Genomic DNA, 24,563 nt, shown 5'->3' with positions numbered 1-24,563 from the left:
TTGTTTGTAACTTCATTTGTTAATAAATTGTTGTTCTAAAAGTTCAGTGGCTTTCACTCCAGGACCATGCATTCTGGCTTACCAACTCTAAGTACTTCCTTCTTTTCACTATGTGTGCAAAGCTGGTACGCTGTTCATCAATAACTTGGATTTCTTCTTAATTTGGTGTAAGTCAGCAATATTTTGAGGTAATGCACACATTACTGATCAGCCCATCTGGAGATGATAGGTGACATTGGCTTTTATAGGTTAACAAGTCATTCAGTGAGTTCAGCCTGCGCTGTGATACATGAGCTGTTGTCACCCCAAAAGTCCGTTGTGCCGGCCCAGTAAAGCAGAACCCAGCAAGCCAGTCCAGGCTGAGAGGGACCAGGTGACCTGGGCTGGGCTGAGACCACTCATGCCAAGTGAGCCAGCACATGGTGGGGGGGGGGGGGGGGTCTAGTACAGGCTGTGCATGCCTCTGGCCTTAACACATATCGTATTATCCTGTTCCTCAATCTAGTCAGTGGTTTTCACATATTCCTTTCCTTGTTGAATTTGCAGGAAACCTCCTCAGTTCTTTTCTTCTCAAACACTTTATTTTCAGCCTCCTCCTGTAACCCCTCATCTCAAATCTTCAATGTACTTCTTTTCCCGTTTTCCCACAATCCATGATTGACTTCCATACACCCATGTTGCACTGCAGACACATGTTTTTAGAAATTTCTTTCCAAAACTACAACCTATGTTTGATGATAACAATCTTCATTTAGTGTGAAATGCCTCTTTTTTTGTGCTAGTGTATTACTTATATCCTTCTCACTAAACCCTTTATGAATAGTTTTAATCCCTATACAGCATATGTCATTTTCTTCCTCTATGATGTGGTCACCAATTTTTGTGTTAAGTTTATCACTAATCTCATTTCTACTGTTCCTTAATACTTTTGTCTCTTTGGTTTACTCTCAATTTACATTATGTGCTCATTGGTGGGTTCATGCCATTCAGCATGTTCTGTAAATGTTCCTCACCACTCCAGTAATTGAAAATTTGTCATTAAAAACATATATGACTTCCTTCCAATGGTTCTTAACAAGTTTACAATCATTTCCCTTTGAGCCAATCTAATAAAGACCACTTTCCTTCAGAACTCCTACAGTCATAAAGATTTAGATAAATTTGCAATGACTTTTTAATCAAAGGTTACAAAGAATACATAGTCTTAAGTTCCTGATTCTGCACAGGTTACAAACTAATCTGGGAACATCACACCTTTCACACTCTGAGGTGATTGGATTCAGCTGCCTTTGCTTTAAGAATACATTCTTGCTCTGGTGACCAGGACACAAAGGCAGTTTCTATTGCTTATGGGCCCTTTGCTCTGTGGTATTGAATTAATCTTTGCTAGAACTAATTTGTTTTCAAATAAAGCTTCATTTCTGAGAAGAGAGTGATTAGAATCACTTTTAGACCAAGTCCAAGAACCTCTGACAGCAAGCTGTGTAGGCAGTGGAGAATAATTTGCCATTGTTTCACAATATATATTTTCCTTTTTGCAAATAGCAGGGGCAGTGGGCAGGAGGAGAAGCAAAGTGGCAGTGGTGCAGTGGTAAGACACAGGAATCATATCTGAAAGGATGATGGTGGTCATTTCCCTAAATCACCTAAGATGCATGCTGGGTTGGTCCCATTGAAAAGGCATGGCTGATTTTCTTCCCCGTCCTTCCCAAACCCAAGCATGCGTTCCGTCTATAATGACACTGATCACAGATGGTACATTAAACAGTATTATTTCTTCCTTCTGTTATTAAAAAAAACTGCTGCCGATTGAAAGACAGTATTATTATGCTACACACAGAGTGATGACCAAGTTTTTACAGAACATAACTACTTTGGAAACCAGGATTCCATTTTTCAAATGAAATGACACTTTCTGTTGAACTATCATTTCTACTATGTTGATGAATTTTCAAATGCAAGCTTACTAAATACACAGCTGGCCACCAATCTGGTAATGCCCCAAAAGGGCGAAGTGCATTGTTGATATTAAATAACTTCACAACCAAGACTTTTTTATTTTGAAATAATTTGACGCCAATTGTTGCAGCACCTTGGCACAATGGAAAGGATAATGCTTCAGAAGAATACATTATTAAATTCCTATGTTATTTTGGGATGTATGTGGTGAGAAGTTTAGTACACACAACTGCCACCTCTGGCAGCAACAATGGCTTTATCATGGCCAGGCAACTCAAACTAAGCTTTGGTGATAGGTATAGGCCCATCATTCAAATTTATGCAAGAATTCATCAATCTTGGTGGCTGGTGGGTGGTGGAGATTTCAATGGAAAAGCGATCTGGGGAGCTTGTTACCTAGGGCAATAAACACTCTCCTGTATTGAAATGGGTTGGGACAGTATGGATATATGCAATCTTGCATTATATTGTTGGAAGATAACATCACAGAATTTTGAAGATGGTTGGTTGGTCGACTGGGGAAGGGGACCAAACAGCAAGCTCATCTGTTCTGTGATTAAGACTGAAGAAACCAAGAAAGGAACTAGAACAGCAAAGTCTAGTCAAGAGGAAGGAGAAGGTGAAATGCGCAGACAAAGAGGTAAAAGGAATGTCAGGACAGTAGGAATTGTAAAGAGCACGAGAGGGGTGCCCTAGAGATACTATGCATGTTGGGGGACCAGCACTGCCAATGAGCCTTCCCGATCCCTACACCTTACCATGATCATGACAGCAGGTAAAACATCTGCGGAAGAAGACACAAGAAACAGAGAGAGAATATGGCATGAAAGACTAGACAAAACATAGGAAAAAGGTGAGAAAAACATGGCCAGTGTGGAGGCAAGGCCAAGATATCTATAACCAATGCCAGTGCTAACTTATGGACTCCAGTTCCACAGGGAAGTTCAGTTACTTAAACTTAGGTCAAACCACCTTCATAAAGAAAACTAAGGACCGATGTAACCATGCAAAGGTCACCTGCAAATATCAGGGCAAGGAAAGTGGGAGGGTGCATTTTGTGCAAAGGACCAAATGGTGAGGGCAGTCCAGCAAAATATGGATCATGATAATGAGGCTGTGCAGCTACAAAGAGGGGCGACTCATTGCACAGTACAAACCCATGGGTCAGCCTAATATGGCCGATGCAAAGATGGCAGAGGATGGTAGATTTCCAATGGGAAAGGTGAAAGGATAAATGCCAAATGGTGGGAGTCTCCTTGATTGCAAGAAATTTATTGGACAGGAGTAGTCGGCTCACAAATGAGCAAAAAGGGGTTTGACATAAAGCCGCAAATCCATCCCTGGAGGGGTCACAGAGAACAGGGGGTAGGATGGCTGCCCCCTCCTCCATCTCCATCCCCCCCCCCCCCCCTCCCGCCAGGTGGTCGGTGGGATACCCACATGGCCGGGAACACAAAGGAAACCAACTGAACATGCAGCACTGCCAACATTAGTGAGAAGATCGTGGATGGCGGAAACCAAGGGGTGGCAGGGGAAAACATCAAATGATAGCCTGAAGGCCACTCATTGATTCTATACATAACAAAACTCAGGTAAGGGAGGACTATTTAAAAAAGCAGATGATCTGATAGACAGCCATCAGGTCCACGGTAAACACCCACATATGACAGCTAGGAGAAGGTGTTCCATACCAACAGAAGACGTTACGACATATCCCACAGGATCAATGGATTTAAAGCCATTGGTATAGAAAACAACAGGAGGGAAGCAAGGCAGAGCTCACTGGTAAACTGACCTGAGGGCGGGCAGCAGGTGGGCGATCTCCCAAAGCCACAAAAAGAATAGAATAGGAAGGATGACCAGGTGAAGAGCAGGTAGTAATGGAACAGGAAACAAGAAGCTGGGATCGCTGAACCGAAAGCGGAGGGGATCCCAGTGCCAACCAGATGACTATCAACAGGGCTAGTGAGAAAGGCACCAGAAACTGAATGGGTACCACAATGGTGGTCTAGGTCCAGGAGGAGTTGCTGATCCATAAACTTCACAAACTTAGTCCAGGCAAGACAGAACTAATGCCCAATAAAGGTGGAGAGTTGAATGATCTGCGCCACAGGAGGTGTGGGCAAGGAAGCAAAGGACACCGAGTTTACAAAAACGGCCGACCTTCAGAAGGAATGTGTGGGGCAACCAAGTAAGCTTGTTGTCAAAAAGAAGACCCATGAAACCACAGTTAGGCATTGGGCATTCAGGTAGAGCTCTGAGTCAGTATGGACAGTAGTAAAGTAACAGAAAATGTGCAAGAGTGTTCATACAGAAGTGCACCAAAAGGCACCCTGGAGCTGTTGCTCCACAGACCCCAAGCCCATTACAAGTGATGAGAAAAAACATGACACTTGACATGGACCCCTGTGGAATGTCATTCTCCTGTGTCTGCGGAGAGCTGACAACCCAAACTCTGAATGACTGATGGGACAGGAACTGTTGAATAAAAACCAGGAGGTGGTCTCAAAAACCCCATCTATGGGACATAAACAGGATGTGGTGGTGCCAAGCAATGGTTTCAACATGGCAGATTCTAGTACCTTTACCTCAGTGTTCCATGTATAGGCTCACTATGACAGGTAATAATGGACTACCCATCATAATACCATCGGTTTGTTCAAAAAAATTTTTCTGGTGTATGTGACCCAAGTTGATGTCAAAATATACCAACAAAGTTCTGTGAAACTATCATCAAACTTTTTTGCATTAGTTCTGAGGAATGATGAAGATGAACTCTTATACTGATGGAGACCTCAAAACTGACCATAATACCATATCCCAGAACCGCAACTGACTGAGGCAATGCACAAACTCAGCAAAGTTGTGAACGTGATGTTCACTCTTCCCCACATATGGGCTGGGAATGCACATTAGTGATTCTGTCAGCTTTGTATGTAGGTGCACCAATATTACTACCTATGGGTCTTAAAGGAATTTCATCCTTGGGTACCTTAGGAAGGCCTTACAGTCAAGGTGGCATTGTTGTTTGTGTTTTTAGAGCCTTAATGATGTTACATGACAAGCCTGACTCACTGAGAAGAGTCATCACTTCCTTCTCAATTTTATTCATGGCACCTACATCTATATTGCGGATAAAATGAAAACAATAAGTCAACAAAACACCCAGAAGAACACCATTAAGCAATAACTCTGAGAAAACCTAAAATCACACAGCACAACCAATCAGTAAGGGCAAAAAAGTAATCCTATGTAAAAAAAGGAGGCTGAATTCTGCCTGAGAATGGTTAATGTTGGTCCATAGTAGACAGCCAAATCCGAGAGCAGATCCCCATACAATGCATACCGCAGATACAACTTTGATAATATGGCAGGTGTTAGGTAGTCCAACTACAACAAAAGACTATACTACCTTCTGTCCAACTTTAATTTCAGATTGTAGATTTTTATTCTTTTTCATTCTGCTGAATGCCTTAGATCAAAGGTCATAGGTGACACTCATAATTAATTTCTGATTAACCTTGTTACCTCCAAACTGTCCTCTCATTTATCAGGTGCTGGAAAGACACTCTAAAAACTACTATTTTAACTACATCACATTCTTCTACTGATAGGTAAAAAATAAAACTGCATGTAAAGATCATTAAAAAATAAAGTAGTGCAAATTTTGCAAATACTCACATATGTTATTGTTCCATTCTGATCCACAGATGTTCTGTTGGAAGACATGGCCACTATGGCTACACTCATGTTGACTCTTAGAGCATAAACATTGCAGAAACCAAGGAAAGCCATCAGTGCAACAAAGTACCTACGAGGCAGTCCATATGTCCAGCGCCACCTATTAACAACATTTAAAAAAATTCTAGTTTCACATAATATGGTGAAAGCATCACAAGTAAATATAAAAGACACAATACTTTGCATACAAACAAAGAGTCAGTTAGGCAAAGCCATATACGACAGTAATTATTGAAATATGATAGTAATATATTAAGACAAAGTCAATTTTGGAATGAGCCTTTTGTTGCCCACAGTGGTTTTAGATATTCACAGCTATTTAGATAGAGAGCCATGAGGAAAAAAAGAGAAAAAAACCAACACTGCAACAATCCGCACTTCATGTAGAATGAACAATTTATTTTCCTAGAAATATTTGTAGGAAGCAAATTTATTTCATAAAAAATGTAACGACTTTTAGTGTTTTACTCTTTTTAATCCTGTTCTGATGAACATGCATATCATAGAAATAATTGCAAAGGAAGAATCAATAGCATCTGAAATGAAGAGAAAATATGAATCATAATACAAAACAATGAATGAATGTTAAAAATATATGAAGAATTAATAGCAATTACGATGATAGGGATGAAAGAGACGAAAGTATGTGGCAATGAATGTACTGAAAAGAAAATGAGACAAAGACTTACAACATGCACAGTGCAGGAATGGGTCACAGGCTCACTTGATATAAAAAGAGCTGCAGCTTGAAGTCAACAGCTCTAACGCAGACCTGCCCCAAAATATATATTAAAATATGTTTCTCAATAATGGATTACAGAACTTAAAGTATCAAGAAACATTTTGAATATTTCACACATAGGTTCAGATAATGGCAGTCAACATTGTTTGAATTGTTGATATCAAATGAAGTTTCTGCCTCAGTATACCGGTCACCTCAGTGCAACAGAGATTTGTGGGTGCAGTTCCTACGGAGTACGTCCTCTAGAGTCCTCTCAAAGGCTCAGTGCATGCTGTCTGACACTATCCTACAAACCTCAATATGATTTTTACATTCCACTAGATACAAAGAAAAGCAATGAACATAGTGGCTGAATCTTCACCATCAAATCCCTTTCTCTGTATACCTCTGCTATGCTTTGACATATCATTAATCAGCATTTAATATAAATGGTTTGATAGTGCTGAAGATAGTTTTTTTGTTTCTGGTATTGGCAGTTCTATCCACTGTACCTTTGTAAATATCTAGAGTGCAACAGAATAAGGTAACATACGTGGCACCACCTAGCCAGAGTTTCACAAATGATTAGAGGAAAGAAGTGCTTGAAACATGTCCCATTACCATTAGTAGCAGAAATTTCCTTGCTTCCTGACAGCCTTTGTGGGATAAAGTGCATTAATAACAAGTTCAAGTAATAACAGTAGCACACCATGAGCTTTAAACAGCGCAATATAAATTCAGTGTGGAATCTATTAGGCAAAAATCTAAAACAAGAGCTTAGGGTGAAAGTGAAGAGCTTGGTGGAACCACACCCAAACTAATCATTGTGATTGTGATTTTTATTGGTTCCATAAATTACCTTTTGTACGGATGTGTACTTGTAACATAGGAAAGGTCATTAGGCTTACAATCTAGATAATATGAAATATAGAAGTATATAAAATAGCTTACACATTAAAATACATAGGAGCTTTCACAGTATATGTATAATATTACATCATACACAATGACTTATGCTGCAGTATATTCATATTATTACATGGTACAAAATAACTTATGATACATACAAAAAAATAATAATTCTGTGAGATATAATTAGCTTATATTATACATCAGTGGTTCCTAATTATAGTTAATTTCCTTAACACTGATTTCTGATGCTAGGTCTTTTTATGATGTGTGCGATTTATCAATCACAGGATGAACTTTTGATCACTGTTTGCTAATGCAGTCAGCTACACTATAAAATTCTCCTTGTATTAGAAACTTTTTTAGAGTTGTGGGGAACGTTTTCTCAGTTTTGAGGTCTTGTAATTCCCTTGGCATTGCTTGTATTAACTTGATGCCAGAGTATTTGGGTCCTTTCTCAAAAATCTTAAGTCTATGTGTAATGCACAGCAGTTGTTTTCCATTCCTTGTGTTGTGTGTATGAACAGTCTGATTCGTCTCCAGTTTTGTGTGATCACATAATGCAATGCATCAATCAAGAACAAAAACGGTGTAAATCCTGGCAAGGTTATATACTGAATTTCAATGGATCAATGTACGTGTATGGTAACGTGTTTAGTCACCGATGTTGCATTTCTCAGCATCATGCACAGCAAACTGTGCTAAACATGACGCATTTAGGAGATATCTGTAATGCAGTGAATCATTTAAACTGCATATTTTCATAATCAGCAAGTATGAAAACAAACAAATACAGCATGTTAGCTTTACCAACACTTAAATAAACATGGGGCCCCTCTCAGTGTGCTTCTGTCAGCCAATCACAGCACAGGACCTATAATGTTACAGAACGTCACATTTCATCGTGCAAACTCATAAATGCCACTGATTGAACGCACATAAAAAATTTAATTTCTCTAGTTTAGAACTGAAAACCTAAAGAAAACATTAAGCATGCAGTGAACCTAACATACCACATTACAGATCTCTCCAAAACACATCATTTTTAATATGGATAGTTGTAATAAAGTGTCAGGGAAATGAGATGTCTGTGTCTAAATATGCTACCTATGGATCATATCTTAAAGTCAGCATTCAGTATTATTTAATAGTTGATTATGGAAATGAAAGGAGGTTTAGTCTATAATCCTATTTGAGAACCCTGGCACTACAGTCTGGATTGACAAACGTCACAGCATTCCTCAGTTTTGAAACCACTCAGCATTTCAATTTGAGATATTAAGCATATGTAATGGTAGCGGCCTTTGTGTTCTACATAAAAATTAGCTCTAGAACTCTAAACTCACGTGGCCTCAGTCCGCTGGTCATGTTGCTCTTGTATAAAAGAGCGTATTGCTGTCCGTTCTGTTGGACTTTCATTTGATGGTCCTGCAGCTGACTCCATATCAGAGGGGCACATGTTGGCAAGATTTTATAATCTGAAATCAAAGATTATATACTGTTTAGTGAAGAAATGAGAAAAGATTTACAGCTTTCTTGACTTATGTAAATGATCTACTGGAAAGAAAGGGCTTTCATAAACTGCACTACTTGTTAACACAATGGAGCATAAAACATATTGTTCTGAACATTAACTAAATAGTTGACATCTTCAAGGAAATAATTTAAAATATTTAACAGACACTTTTTAATAACCACATGTAAAACATGTTGCGGTAGTTACTTAGGTGAAGCGATAAGCATGTTAAAAACAGCTTTCCAACACCATTAATCAGGTAAGCATAGCCCAATAACCATTAAAGAAATAAATAGAGTTGCAGATGCTTACAGTATCTTCAGCAAGCTACTGAAAGCCTGCTTACTAGTTACTAGCTCATATATGCAACACTTTTCTGCACAAAGGGGTGTTACCATAGAGAATGAAATATGTGATAATCAAGCCTTTTTACATTATTGGAAATGAAACAATGTAATCAATAATTGATATGATATAATCAATAAACAATAATTTATTATTTTCATGGAAACAAATCTAATATCACAAACAATTGCTTTACTTCTGTCTTAAGTACATTTTAAAAGATTCTTGAAAATAAATAATAGAAGATTCTAAAACAACTTGCAATATCAAACACAATTAGTAAAATACAAATTGGTTTTCCGAAAAGAATATCTGGACATGAACTATTCCCCCAGTCACAAACGATGTCTTGGAATAACTGGACAGTGAGAAGTTGCTGACTGGTATCTTCTCTGATCTTGCCAAGTCATTTGATAGAGTAGATCATAAAATAGTCACAGAGAAGGCCCATCTTCTATTGAATAACAGAAACAGTAGGCAATTTCTTAAAAAGTGAGTTGGCAATTAATAGAGATTGCTGGGTGTCTCATATTAGGACTTTATAATGGTGGTGGTAGTAGGAACAGCATTCATTTGCAAATCACTTTTGCAGCTATAATGGACACATTGTGGTATTATAATTTAAGAACAAAAAAACAATTCAAATATGGTGTGTTAAAAAAGTATTCCGTATTTTGAGAGTGGTAGCATGATACAAAACAAGAAAAGTGTCCAGTAAATACGACCTTTAAAGTTCATACCTTAAGAACTAAGATCACTGTTTATCTTCCCTACCATGAAACAATTTCTTCTACACAAGCTCTTTGCCTGGAGTATTTTGAGAGCTGGTGACATGCATAAAACCAAGGAAAAAACGTACAGTAAACATGGGCTCTAAACTGCATACCTCAAGAGCTATGAGCACTTGTTCAGTAAAAGAGACATGTTCGAAGAGCTTGAGATGAATGAGTGCTCACACTCTTAAGGTATGAATTTTAGAGCCCACACTATCACCTCTCAAAAGACAGAATACTTCTTTGGACATCCTGTGCACAGACATTTACATATATGCATCTACTATGTAGGAAAAGATGGATTGCTACTTACTGTAAAGAAGACACATCAATTTGCAGACACGCACAATTTAAAGACACTCACATATAACTTTCGGCCATAGCCTTCGTCGGTAAGAAAGATAGAGAGATACACACAAGCACCATTTTCTCTCTCTCTCTCTCTCTCTCTCTCTCTTTCTCTCTCTCTCTCTCTCACACACACACACACACACACACACACACACACACACACATTTATGTCTACACCAGCATTTGACTGTGTACTTTGATAATGGAGTGTTAAGTCTGAAATGTCCTCTGTTACTTCTACCAATTATTCCCTTTTCTTATGACATAGTAATAGTGCCTTTCATGTGTCAGTATCCATCTTGCAAGTGCCTGCTGCAGCAGTTTTTAAACACATGGAGATGTTATTTAGGAGGAGAAGGTGGTTTGAACCCTAAAAAACTACTTTCCCTACGCATATAAGTTGCAATTGTCTCCGCATGAGGAATGATACACCACAGAGACCCTCAGGGATATACTCTCACACTCTTTTAGTTTCCTACATGTATATGCTAATGACAAACATTCATCAGCAGGGCTACGGAAAATAAGAATACAACTATACAATGTTTGCTGATGAAACAAACTCTGAAGTCAATAATGGGTGTACTAGTAACTTCGAATCTAATGCCAATGACACACAATGATCAGCCAGAACATTATGACCACCTACCTAATACTCAGTATGTCCACTGGCATGGATAACAGTGGTGACATGTTGTGGAATTGAAGCAATGAGACGCATGTAGGCCACTGGAGGTAGTTGGCACACGCACATGTACACACAAGTGCACATGTGCATGTGCACTTGCACATCCCCCCCCCCCCCCACACACACACACACACACACACCACACCTAAACCCAGAGCAGAAAGCTTATGGACGCTTAACAGCAAGGTTATCAGCATTTAAATTCCAGGGAGGGTAAGCCATAAGCTGTGACAGCACGTTCAATCACATCCCAAATACGTTCGATCGGGCTCAGATCTGGCAAGTTGGGGGGCTAGCACATCAATTGGAACTTGCCACTGTTCCTCCATCCGTTCCATGAAACTCCTGACCTTGTGATATGGCACATTATCTTGTTGAAAAATCCCACTGCCACAAGGAAACATGACCATCATAAAGGGATGTACATGGACTGCAACCAGTGTACAATACTCCTTAGCCATCATCGATGTTGCACGAGCTCCACTAGACCCATGAATGCCCACATAAATGTTCCCCAGAGAATAATGGAGCTGATGCCAGCCTTTCTCCGACCCCAAGTACAGGTGTTAAGGATCTGTTCCTCGGGGAGATGACACATTCGCGCCCTCCCATCAGCATGACGACGAAGTATCAGGACTCATCAGACCATGAAACATTCTACCATTATGCCAATGCTCAGCAATGATGATCATATGCCCATTTCAGTCACTGTTGCCAATGTCATGGTGTTAACATTGGCACATGCACGGGTCATTGCCTGTGGAGGCCCATCATTATGAGCGTTCGGTGCACTGTGTGTTCCGAGACACTTTTACTCTGCCAGCACTGAAGACTGATGTTAGTTCCACCACAGTTTGCCACCTGTCCTGTTTTGCAAGTCTGCCACCCTAAAATGTCAGACATCTGTAATGAGAGTGGCCACCCAATCCCATGACATCTGAATGTGGTTTCACCTCATGATGAAGACACTCACCACAGCACTCCTTGAACACTCGACAAGTCGTGCTGTTTATGAAATGCTTGTGCTGAGCCTCAGGGCCTTCAGAATGTGCCCTCGGCTAAACTCATATAGAACCTGTGCCTTCCCCATCCTACAATGGACAGCATGCTCACTAATACTACATGCAGAGAGTGTGTGTGTGTGTGTGTGTGTGTGTGTGTGTGTGTGTGTGTGTGTGTGTGTGTGTCTAGTAGTCATTCCTCCCCAGGTGATGCTGCTATCACCTGGATTGGTTTATATCAATAGCAGGTCAGTGTTCATAATGTGCTGGCTGATCAGTGTACACAGATGAGATTCCTGTCCCTGTTGTGAAGACATGCATAGATAGCATACAAGCCACATTAACAAGCATTGTAAAATGAATCTTTTACTTTAGGTGTTTTCCCAGAATACCTAAAGCATGCATAAGTGGTGGCCTAGCTAAAGACAGTTAATGCCAAAAGCATTGAAAATTACAGGCCAGATTCACTGCTATTTTCATTTTCAAAAATAACTGAAGCAATCATGAAACAGAGACTTGAGTCACTTTAGTGAGTACGATTACTTTAATGAAGCACAGTTTGGTATTACCAGCGGAAGATGTACAATATCGGCCATTGCAGAGTTCACAGTAGTGGTACCTGAAGCTCTCGACAGGAACGATAGTGTTACAGGAATTTCCTTAGACTTGTCAAAGGTGTCTGATATTGTTGACCATAAAATACTATTTAGCTATTGATCAAACTATTAGGCAGAAGAGGAATGAGCAAATGACTGGTTTTAGTCTAACTTGAAAAATAGAGTGTAAAAGGTGGAGCTTATTCACATGTAGGCCGACGATAAATTTTTAGTAAAACAATTTTCAGACATCAAATACATGTCATAGGTGTTTCTCAGGGTAATGTATTGGGTCCAGTTCTGTTCTTATATAATGGAAAGTTCAGGGTGGAATGTAACAATATTATGCCACACCCCCCAATTCAATCATGAAGGACTTGTTAAAGACCTTCTCTCAGTCCCTACAGTGGAAACACTTTTTTGCCACCAACCCTTCCAATCAGACTCAATCAAAGACTAGTGTTGAACCTTGCCTGACTCAGTTCACTACTCCATCCAACCGTGATCCACCCCCACTACCCCTAAATCACCCCCCGTTAAATTTCCACAATTGCTTAACCTTGAACCTTGCCTTACCATAATTCCCCAAATCCCTCAACATACAAACCAATCTTATATCTGCAGAAAGAACTGTAGTGCACCATCTAAAAACTGTTCCTGAGCTTATAATCTTACCTGTGGACAAAGGCTCCACCAATGTTGTTTTGAACTGCAAGCATTACCTGGCAGGAGGAATCCTCCAGCTGCCAGATACTTTCACCTACAAACCTTGTCACAGTGACCCCATTCCAGAAATCCAGCAGGATTTCCAGTCTCTCCTCAAATCCTTAGTCCCAGCCCAGAATCTCTCACTGGAGTCCACCTCTCTGATCACCCCTACCACTCCCTGCACTCTTACCTTCCACATGCTTACTGAAATCCATAAGTCCAACCACCCAGGATGCCCCATTGTAGACGGTCACTGTGCCCCCCCCCCCCCCCCAAGAGAATCTCTGCTCTCATAGACCAACACCTTCAGCCTGTTACCCAGAACCTACCCTCATATAAAAGACACCAAGTATTTCCTCCACCAACTCTCCACAGTTCCTGTTCTTTTACCACATGGTCCACCTCCCTTTATACTAACATTCCTAATGCCCATGGCCTTACTGCTACTGCACACTATCTTTCCCAATGCCCAACGGATTCAAAACCAGCAACCTCCTTTCTTGTCACCACGATCAGCTATATCCTAACCCACAATTACTTCTCCTTTGGAGGCATTACCTACAAAAAAAAATCAGGGGTATGGCTATGTGCACATGCATAGCACCATCCTATGCCAACCTATTCATGGGCCATCTAGGAGTCCTTCCTAAACACCCAAAATCCTAAACCCCCTCACCTGGTTCAGATTCACTGATGACATCTTTGCGATCTGGTTTGAGGATGAGGACACCCTATCCACATTCCTCCAGAACCTCAACAGCTTCTCCCTGATTTGCTTCACCTGGTCCTAGTCAATCCAACAAGTTACCCTCCTAGATGTTGACCTCCACCTAGAAAATGGCTACATTAGTACCCCTGTCCATATCAGACCTCCGCTTCAATAGCTGTCACCCATTCCTTAGCAAGAAGTCCCTTCCATACAGTCCAGCCACCCGTGGTTGTCTCGTCTCATCTGCACTGGCGAGAGGTCCCTCTCGAAATATACTGAGTGTCTCACTGAGGCCTTCACAGACTGTTATCCTCCCAACCTTGTACAAAAACAAATCTCCTGTGCCTTATCTTTCCAGTCTCCCACCACCTCCCAAAGTCGCACCATCTGGCCACAGAGGAGCATTCCCCCCTGCAACTCAGTAGCACTCAGGATTGGAGAAACTGAATTACATTTTCCACCAGGATTTCGACTACCTCTCTTCAAGTCTTGAAATGAGAAATGTCCTGCCCACTATCCTTCCAACCCCTCCCACAGTGCTATTCTGCTGTCCACTGAACTTACACAATATACTCGTTCATCCCTACACAATCCTTGCTCCTAACCGTTACCTCATGGCTCATATCCCAGCAACAGACTTATATACAAGACCTGTCCCATAATTCCTCCCACCACCACCACCACCACCACCACCACCACCACCACCTACTCCATCACAGGCAGGGCTACCTGTGAAACCAGTCATGTGATCTACAAGCAAAGCTGCAACCACTGTGTTGCATTCTATGTAGACATGACAACCAACAAGCTGTCTGTCCACATGAATGGCCGTCGACAAACTTTGGTCAAGAAACAACTGGACCACCCTGCTGCTGAGCATGCCGCCCAACCCAACATCCTTCATTTCAATGACCGCTTCACAGCATGTGCCATGTGGATCCTTCCCACCAACACCAGCTTTTCCAAATTGCACAGGTGGGGACTCTCCCTGTAATACAGCCTAATTCCCGTAACCCTCCCGGCCACAACATTCATTAGTCATTGTCCTCAACCATCCAGCCCCCTCCCTGTTCCTGTTCCAGCTCTACACAACCCTCTCTCCCATCAATGCACCCGGTCTCTTTACTTCTCCCCTTTTCCACTACTTCACCCACCCTCCGTCTAACCTCCCTACTGCACCTAGCTGCCCTACACTCTCTCCACCTCGTCCCTGCACGCCCTCCAGCAGCACTTCACTGTCCCCCATCCCTACCCTGCTATCCTTCCCCCCCTCTGTCCCAGCCTCCTCCTCTCGTGTGTGTGTGTGTGTGTGTGTGTGTGTGTGTGTGTGTGTGTGTGTGTGTATGTGTGTGTATTTCCGATGAAGACCTTGTTGGTCGAATATTTTGTGACAGTCTTTTTGCTGTGCCTATCTGTGATTCAACATCTGTTCTTATATATGTATATAAATGACTGCCCAGACAGTGTAAGATATGAAGAAAAAGTTTTCTTTGCTGATGACAGCAACAGCATAGTCACTGATGACACATTAGAACTCCTACTAGAGAAAGCAAATGAAACCATCAAGGATGTTTACATCTGGGCAGTAGGTAATAAATTAACATTGAACATAAGGAAAACTAACAGCATGCATTTCAGCATGAAGGGAGGAAGCAACTATGTCACTTTAAGCACAGATGATAAAGCTACAGATTGTGGAGCAAACAAAAACTTTTTAAGTGTGAATATTGATTGTCAGCTAACATGGAGGGAACATACAAAGATACGGGCAAAAAGAATGTCATCAGCATGATATGCTCTTACAGTGTTAGCATAAGTTTGTAACTGCAAAAGTCTTGTGGTGACATAGTATACCTACATACACTCAATTTTTAGGTATGGGATTCTTTTCTGGTAATTGAAGGGACAAAAGATGGACACGGATTTTAAACTGCAGAAAAGAGCCAAAGAATATTTTAACCTATTGACTGACATTGTATAACCTATTGTTGACATTGTATATCCTATATCATTGTAAGATGTTTCTTGGATGAATAAAGATAAATAAATTTATTAAATTCCATACTTTAACAAGAATCCAGAGGCAACTGGTATTATCCTTTACAACCAGCCAATAAAACAAATGTATTCCTGCAGATCTTTTAGATGTTCAAGCAGGCGTTAAGTAAGTTGGAACAATCATATTCTCCCAACAATAATCATCAGCAACATCTGTCAAGAGAATCATATCCTGTCTTAGAGACACCACTCTCTCAAAATTAATCAGTTTTCAATTCTTAATGTATTATAGTACAGGGTGTACATAAAGTCCAGGAACACTTTCAATTATTTATTGCATAAGAACCAAACATTGTACGGATATCATATACGTATGTCATTTTGAAGAGAAACCCTGAAAGTTTTTTTTTCATATATACTTCCACAATGTAGTTTGGTAATTTGCTGATAGTCAGCGCTAGTTGCAAACATGGCGAGTTCAGGTGCAGAGCGAGCTTTCTATGTGTTGGAGTTCGACGAAAACAAGTTTGCTACAGCTGTTCAACGGATGTTTACTACCAAGTATGGTAAGAAGCCACCAACAAAGAAGGCCATTTACCACTGGCACAACAAATTTGTTATGATGGGTTGCTAGTGCCTGGCAAAGCAAAGCGGACGTCCCAGTGTAAGTGAACTGAATTTGGAGCACGTACAAGAGAAATTCATAAGGAGTCCATAGAAATCAGTGCATCATGCATCCCATGAACTCGAAATGGCTCCAATGACAGTGTGGAAAGTCCTGCAGCTAGTGCAGAACACGGAGCTGCTGCATCGATGGATTGGCCATGCTACATAAGGGGACAGCTGTTTCATGAAATGGCCTCCCTGATCACCAGATCTCACTCCATGTGACTTTTGTCTGTGGAGACACATTAAAGATCCGGTGTACGTACCACCTCTACCACATGATGTTGCAGAGCTCTGGGAGAGAATACGGGAAGTGACTGCCACAACCAACGATGCCATGCTGGTACGAGTATGGCAAGAAGTCGATTACCGAATTGACGTCTGCCAGGTCACTCATGGTTCGCATATCGAATGCTTGTAAAAAAAACCTTTCAGAGTTCCTCCATAAAGTGCAATATGTATGGCATCTGTACAATGTTTAGTTCTTGTGCATTAAATATGTGAAAGTGTTCCCAGGCATTTTGGACTCCATGTACTATCTTTTGAGGAAACATTCCAATTTCAAAGGAAATCCTGAGTTATCTACCCAGCAATATTAAATGCATAAGAGATACTAAACCTTTATTTAAACAGAAAGAGCAGTCAGTCTTCTGTAGTGCTCTTCCAAGAGTGTCATGTAAAGGGCTTTTCAGATGGACTGAAATTATGACAAATTTCACAATGTATGTATTCCACTATTTGTACTGGAAACAAATTCATTCACAATTAGAGAAATAGTGAACCAGTACATCATAGTCATAACACTACAGGAAAGTATGATCTCCACAGTGACCTATAGAATCAGTTATTAACACAAAGGGGCGTGGGAGGGGAGTGTGGTAGTCCTCAAATCTTCAATTCTCTACCAAACAACGTTAAATGCAAGAGAAAGACTAACACATTAAGTGTAAGAACCACATGCCTGATGTGCCTCTGTACTCTTTAGAAGAATTCCTCACCAGGTGTGAATAAAACCAAAAACTCATCTTCATATTCAGTGCTGTTAAACACAATTAAACATATGTAATAATTATTAGTGTTATACCATACAAGAATCATGAAAGAAGGTTGTATACATGGAAGAACCCTGGAGATACTAAAAGGTATCAGATAGATTATATAATGGTAAGACAGAGATTTAGGAACCAGGTTTTAAATTGTAAGACATTTCCAGGGGCAGATGTGGACTCTGACCACAATCTATTGGTTATGACCTGTAGATTAAAACTGAAGAAACTGCAAAAAGGTGGGAACTTAAGGAGATGGGACCTGGATAAACTGAAAGAACCAGAGGTTGTACAGAGTTTCAGGGAGAGCATAAGGGAACAATTGACAGGAATGGGGGAAAGAAATACAGTAGAAGAAGAATGGGTAGCTTTGAGGGATGAAGTAGCGAAGGCAGCAGAGGATCAAGTAGGTAAAGACGAGGGCTAATAGAAATCCTTGGGTAACAGAAGAAATATTGAATTTAATTGATGAAAGGAGAAAATATAAAAATGCAGTAAATGAAGCAGGCAAAAAGGAATACAAACATCTCAAAAATGAGATCGACAGGACATGCAAAATGACTAAGCAGGGATGGCTAGAGGACAAATGTAAGGATGTAGAGGCCTATCTCACTAGGGGTAAGATAGATACTGCCTACAGGAAAATTAAAGAGACCTTTGGAGAAAAGAGAACCACTTGTATGAATATCAAGATCTCAGATGGAAACCCAGTTCTAAGCAAAGAAGGGAAAGCAGAAAGGTGGAAGGAGTATATAGAGGGGCTATACAAGGGCGATGTACTTGAGGACAATATTATGGAAATGGAAGAGGATGTAGATGAAGATGAAATGGGAGATACGAAACTGCGTGAAGAGTTTGACAGAGCACTGAAAGACCCGAGTCGAAACAAGGCCCCCGGAGTAGACAACATTCCATTGGAACTACTGACAGCCCTGGGAGAGCCAGTCCTCACAAAACTCTACCATCTGGTGAGCAAGATGTATGAAACAGGCGAAATACCATCAGACTTCAAGAAGAATATAATAATTCCAATCCCAAAGAAAGCAGGTGTTGACAGATGTGAAAATTACCGAACTATTAGTTTAATAAGTCACAGCTGTAAAATACTAACACGAATTCTTTACAGACGAATGGAAAAACTAGTAGAAGCCGACCTCGGGGAAGATCAGATTGGATTCCGTAGAAACACTGGAACACGTGAGGCAATACTGACCTTACGACTTATCTTAGAAGAAAGATTAAGGAAAGGCAAACCTACATTTCTAGCATTTGTAGACTTAGAGAAAGCTTTTGACAATGTTGACTGGAATACTCTCTTTCAAATTCTAAAGGTGGCAGGGGTAAAATACAGGGAGCGAAAGGCTATTTACAATTTGTACAGAAACCAGATGGCAGTTATGAGAGTCGAGTGACATGAAAGGGAAGCAGTGGTTGGGAAGGGAGTAAGACAGGGTTGTAGCCTCTCCCCGATGTTGTTCAATCTGTATATTGAGCAAGCAGTAAAGGAAACAAAATAAAAATTCGGAGTAGGTATTAAAATTCATGGAGAAGAAATAAAAACTTTCAGGCTCACCGATGACATTGTAATTCTGTCAGAGACAGCAAAGGACTTGGAAGAGCAGTTGAATGGAATGGACAGTGTCTTGAAAGGAGGATATAAGATGAACATCAACAAAAGCAAAACAAGGATAATGGAATGTAGTCTAATTAAGTCGGGTGATGCTGAGGGAATTAGATTAGGAAATGAGACACTTAAAGTAGTAAAGGAGTTTTGCTATTTGGGGAGCAAAATAACTGATGATGGTCGAAGTAGAGAGGATATAAAATGTAGACTGGCAATGGCAAGGAAAGCGTTTCTGAAGAAGAGAAATTTGTTAACATCGAGTATAGATTTAAGTGTCAGGAAGTCATTTCTGAAAGTATTTGTATGGAGTGTAGCCATGTATGGAAGTGAAACATTGACGGTAAATAGTTTGGAGAAGAAGAGAATAGAAGCTTTCGAAATGTGGTGCTACAGAAGAATGCTGAAGATTAGATGGGTAGATCACATAACTAATGAGAAAGTATTGAATAGGATTGGGGAGAAGAGAAGTTTGTGGCACAACTTGACCAGAAGAAGGGATCGGTTGGTAGGACATGTTCTGAGGCATCAAGGGATCACCAATTTAGTATTGGAGGGCAGCGTGGAGGGTAAAAATCGTAGAGGGAGACCAAGAGATGAGTACACTAAGCAGATTCAGAAGGATGTAGGTTGCAGTAGGTACTGGGAGATGAAAAAGCTTGCACGGGATAGAGTAGCATGGAGAGCTGCATCAAACCAGTCTCAGGACTGAAGACCACAACAACGACAACCATACAAAATTGTTATTACTTATATCTTTTACCTGACACACTGTAAATCAGAAATACAACATTTGCTACTAATTATTATGATGTGGTGTGTGATGTCACATGTATGCAAAAAAGAAAAGGACAGCAGGATACGGACAATGCTTCCCTTCCATCCCATATATATGTTTTGGAATGTAGCTTCTTGTGGCACACAGTCAACAATACACTGAAGGATGGCTTTTGGTTGCAAGTTAGTGAAACCAATAAATGTGAATATGAAATGGTGGTTGTGGAGATAACTAATCTGTATTGTAGCCTGAGGTCTAGGTTATACTCAATGGTGATGGCTTGCTTGTGAGTAGGTGAAGCAGTGATTAAGGCTTCAGTGAATCCATGGGGCATGCTTTACATGTTACAGTTTGAGGGCCATTATGTAGTCACACTCTAATAAGCAGTGGTACGCATAAATGTGTGTAACAGGCACAGAGGCAAGTCAACTTGCTGAATAGCCTAACTTTCCTTTTCCAAAGCACCGACTTAGTGCTAGTAAAAATATTTATTCATTGAAGCATATTTAGATTGCAGCTAATGTCCATTGCTAATAACACAAGTCAGAAATGCTAATTTGTTGCTGTAAAGTGCATGCTGTTTTAAGTAGCTGCCTCATCAAATTTTTTTTACACCTCTAGAATTTTTCCCTTACCACCAGATTCATGATATGCAATATCAAAAAAACAAGAAATGATTATATATGTGCTGTTTGCAGAATAAACATGCAAATGGTTTTCAGTTGCATAATATAATGTAAGGAATGCAGGCTAATAAAAAAAAATTACTATGTAGGGACTGTTACATCATTATTTGAAAATAGCTATCTACATGAGATAATCAGGTAGGACATTAAACAACCATGCAAAAAACTATGGGTCACTAGAGGGATTAAACTTTCTTGTGTTAGGAAAAAGGAAATGCATCTGTTAGCAAGATCAAGCAGAGAGCATGCAGTAATGCAGTAATCGCACACTACAAAAACTACTCAAAATTACTAAAGGAGGTTATTAAAAAAGGAACACACACAAGTCAGAAACACAGTTAATAATCATTTCTTACATATAGTACAAAATACAGGTATACAGAGTTCAAAAGAAAAATCACAGCAGTATACTGAAAAACTAACTCTCATAAAATTAAATCATACGAATGTATCGCCAACTTCTCCTTCTGAAATTAAGGAAATTATGGATTCTCTCACACGTAAAGCTCATCTGGTTTTGATGGTGTTTCCAATAGAGTACTAAAGATTTGTTCCGATATAATGAATATGTAATGCATCACTAACTCAAGGCATTTTTCCAGAGCAGCTGAAATATGCCATTATTAATTCTCCCTTTAAGAAAGGGGATGAGAGTGATGTCAATAACTACTGACCGGTTTCACTTCTAACATCATTTTCCAAGATCTCTGACAAGGTTATGTATTCTAAAAATTGTATGTCACCTTAGCAACAACTATATCCTCAGCAAATCACAGTCTGGGTTTCAGGAGAGTTGCTCCAATTCCATTTAGATGCTCGCTCACCAAATTTTATACACATTAAATAATAAAATAGCACCAGTTGGTAATTTCTGTGACCTACCTAAGACATATGACTGTATGAATCACAGTATTATCCAAGATAAATTTAAGTTTGATGGGACTGATGCTATAGGCAACCAATGGATAATGTCATATCTAGCCAAAAGAAGGCAGAAAGTTGTTATTAGTAATTCGATCAATATAGCCCAGAGACGTAATTCTGGCTGGGGAGAAATCACTTATGGGATTCTCCCACAAAGCTCAATCTGAGGCCCACTATTGTTCCTCATTTATGTAAATGACCCGTCTAATATACAACAACCAGAATTAGTCCTTGTTGCAGATGATGCTAATACTATAATCAATCCAAGCATACATACAGAAACAGAACAAATGGTAAACAATGATCTTAGAAGCATCATTACCTGGATTTCTGCAAATTGTCTCAGCCTCAGTTTTAAAAAGACATAAGGTATTCAGTAATGTGCAATTAGGGGCACTACACAAATGATACTTTTAACACAGGGGCACAAAATAATATAGGATGGAAACTTCAAAATCTTAGGTGTCCATATTGGTGATAATTGAATCTGGAAGAAAGTACATTTTGGAACTCTTAGTTCAGCCACATTTGCACTTAGACTCATTGTAAATCTTGGGGAAAGACAAATTGGTAAACTGGGATAGTTTGCATATTTTCATTCAGTAATGTCGTATGGAATAATGTTCTGTGGTAACTCATCTTTAGCTCCCCAATGATCATTCTATAGACATTTGTTTAAGGAGTTCGGAATGCTGATTACTGCTTCACAGTAGGCCTACATTTATTCACTCATGAAATTAGGTGCAAATAATCCATTACAGTTCAAAAGGAACAATGGTGTATATAATTACAACACCAGAAGCAAAAAGACATTCATTACTCCATTACTCCATGTTAAGATCGCCAATAGCATCAAAATGGATGCACAATGCAGCAACAAAAATTTTTAATCTTTTATCTTGTGATATAGAATGTCTGACTGACAGAAAACTAAAATTTTAAAACAAACTGAAAAAGTTGCTCCTTGTCAACCCCTATCCTTAGAAGGATTTCTATTATTGTACTGTGTAAAATGTGGTGGATAGAAATGACTAACTCATATCTCTATATTTTTTTAAAAAAATTAAATGGTCTGCATATAGCCGTACCATTTATAAATTAATTCTCAATGTGAATATAAAATGAATCACATCATTACAATTTGCTGCACAAAATTATCCCACAGAACATGAAACTAATAGGCAGTTAAATGTGAGGTTTCTGCCAATGATCGTAATAGAATATGGGTATATTTTACTTCATGTAACTATAACAGCTTATTTCATACATTTAGTTGCCTTGCTAGTAGTTTCACTGGGTGCTTGGGGAGCTTCTGAGTAACAACCGACAAAACAACAGAAAAATGGTTACTTTGGGGTTTTTCATAATATGAAAGAGTATGGAAATGCAACAATATGCTGCGGCAATTATAAAACAAAACATGACGGTACATGGTCAGAGCCACAATATCCACGAACCCATACTGGAAATGTTCTTTTGTGTGTTGTTCATACGTTCTCGTGAAGTCTTTATCTACAAACGATAGCGTCTGTCGCTAAGTTAACACAGCAGTGCAAGCAGTTCATACCTCTAGCAAATACTTTCGGAAATCCTTGCCGTGACATTCGATTTTACCACATTCCATTCAACAATTAACTTGCAGTGCATTTATTACCAGTTTTAGTAACAAGTACCTAACCATATGGTAACATATCGAACACCTGTTGTTGCACCTTGCAACAGATCCCTCGCCTACCGGTTTGCACGTTTGACAGAAGGACTGGATCCCAAGCTGTCAATAAATACGACACTGTTGCCAACCCTCAACCTAATATTACTAATCCACGTATGTGAAAAATTCGTCATGTTGAATTGTTTTTGAAAATCAGTCGTTGTAAATGGAGGGACCTGAACCAAGTTGTTCTTAGTGAATAATTAACAGGACAAGAGCAATCACGTATATCATTTCTATGCATCGACAATTGCGATGTATCTAAAACGGCGATCGATCACAGTGCAATAGGATTGGTAGCGGCAAATTTAACTTATATGACAGCAACGACGCGCCCACGGTTTTTGCATAATCTAAAACAGTCATTGATCGACAGCTACGTCTATTTCACACAATAATTTCCCAAAGAATAACTGTAATAAGTATGCATGCGTGCGCGCGCGCATGTGTGTGTGTGTGTGAAAGCCGCTAGAACCACCATGGAACATTCACACGTGTTCACATACTTGCAAGTTTGTACTTTTATTTTTTTAAAAAATTAAAATAAGATCAGTGTAGGGCCAGCGGTACTGTCACGTCAAAATCACAATTAAATCAAAATCCGAAGGCAGGGTCGTCAGTGAAGTACAACATTTAGAAATGAAAGCCACGTTAATTACGGACACCATCACACAGCCAGAACAAAGGCGAACTTCCGGGCGGGGAGTACAGCTATTTATAGAAATATTGAATATTCTGGAATGCTGGAATTTATAAAAACTTCTTATATCCTAGAATACAGAAACATAAAATATTTCAAGTACATGTCAGGAACGATAAAAACAAATAAAAAAATTTCTGGCAGTCGGTTTAGAATAGACGACCCACAGCACACCTACAAATAAATGCTAACCCCTTACGGTACAGTGAGCACGCCATAGCTCACGTCATTGCTTCCTCTTCTAGAGAAACAGTGAAATTTCGGTGAGGTTTCAGAAATTCTCATCAGATCCATTATAGCACATTGGCTCCAGATCTTGTCAATGGTCCTCTGTATGGCAGGTGGCCACACTGGTGGATCCTCTCGTTCTGGTCGTGCTGTTACCTCCTCTTCATTACGATGAGCACTGAAGGTAG

General features: G+C 39.9%; 1 protein-coding gene across 2 annotated transcripts in view; it reads right to left on the bottom strand.

Moving 5' to 3' along the window:
• Positions 1 to 23,485, bottom strand: part of LOC124711538 (vesicular glutamate transporter 1-like) — a 130,174-nt gene extending 106,689 nt beyond the window's left edge. For both annotated transcript variants that reach the window (XM_047241672.1, XM_047241673.1), the window contains exons 1-3: positions 23,304 to 23,485; positions 8,677 to 8,808; positions 5,641 to 5,800 (exon numbers count right to left, since the gene is read on the bottom strand). In XM_047241672.1, the coding sequence (XP_047097628.1) occupies positions 5,641 to 5,800; positions 8,677 to 8,789 (273 nt within the window). In that variant the 5' untranslated portion in view covers positions 8,790 to 8,808; positions 23,304 to 23,485. The remainder of the gene's footprint in view (positions 1 to 5,640; positions 5,801 to 8,676; positions 8,809 to 23,303) is intronic.
• Positions 23,486 to 24,563: the final 1,078 nt, after the last annotated feature.

The sequence above is a fragment of the Schistocerca piceifrons genome, chromosome 8, assembly GCF_021461385.2.
Source record: "Schistocerca piceifrons isolate TAMUIC-IGC-003096 chromosome 8, iqSchPice1.1, whole genome shotgun sequence".
In the NCBI taxonomy this organism is placed as follows: domain Eukaryota; kingdom Metazoa; phylum Arthropoda; class Insecta; order Orthoptera; family Acrididae; genus Schistocerca; species Schistocerca piceifrons.
This window is presented reverse-complemented; position numbering and strand designations above follow the sequence as displayed.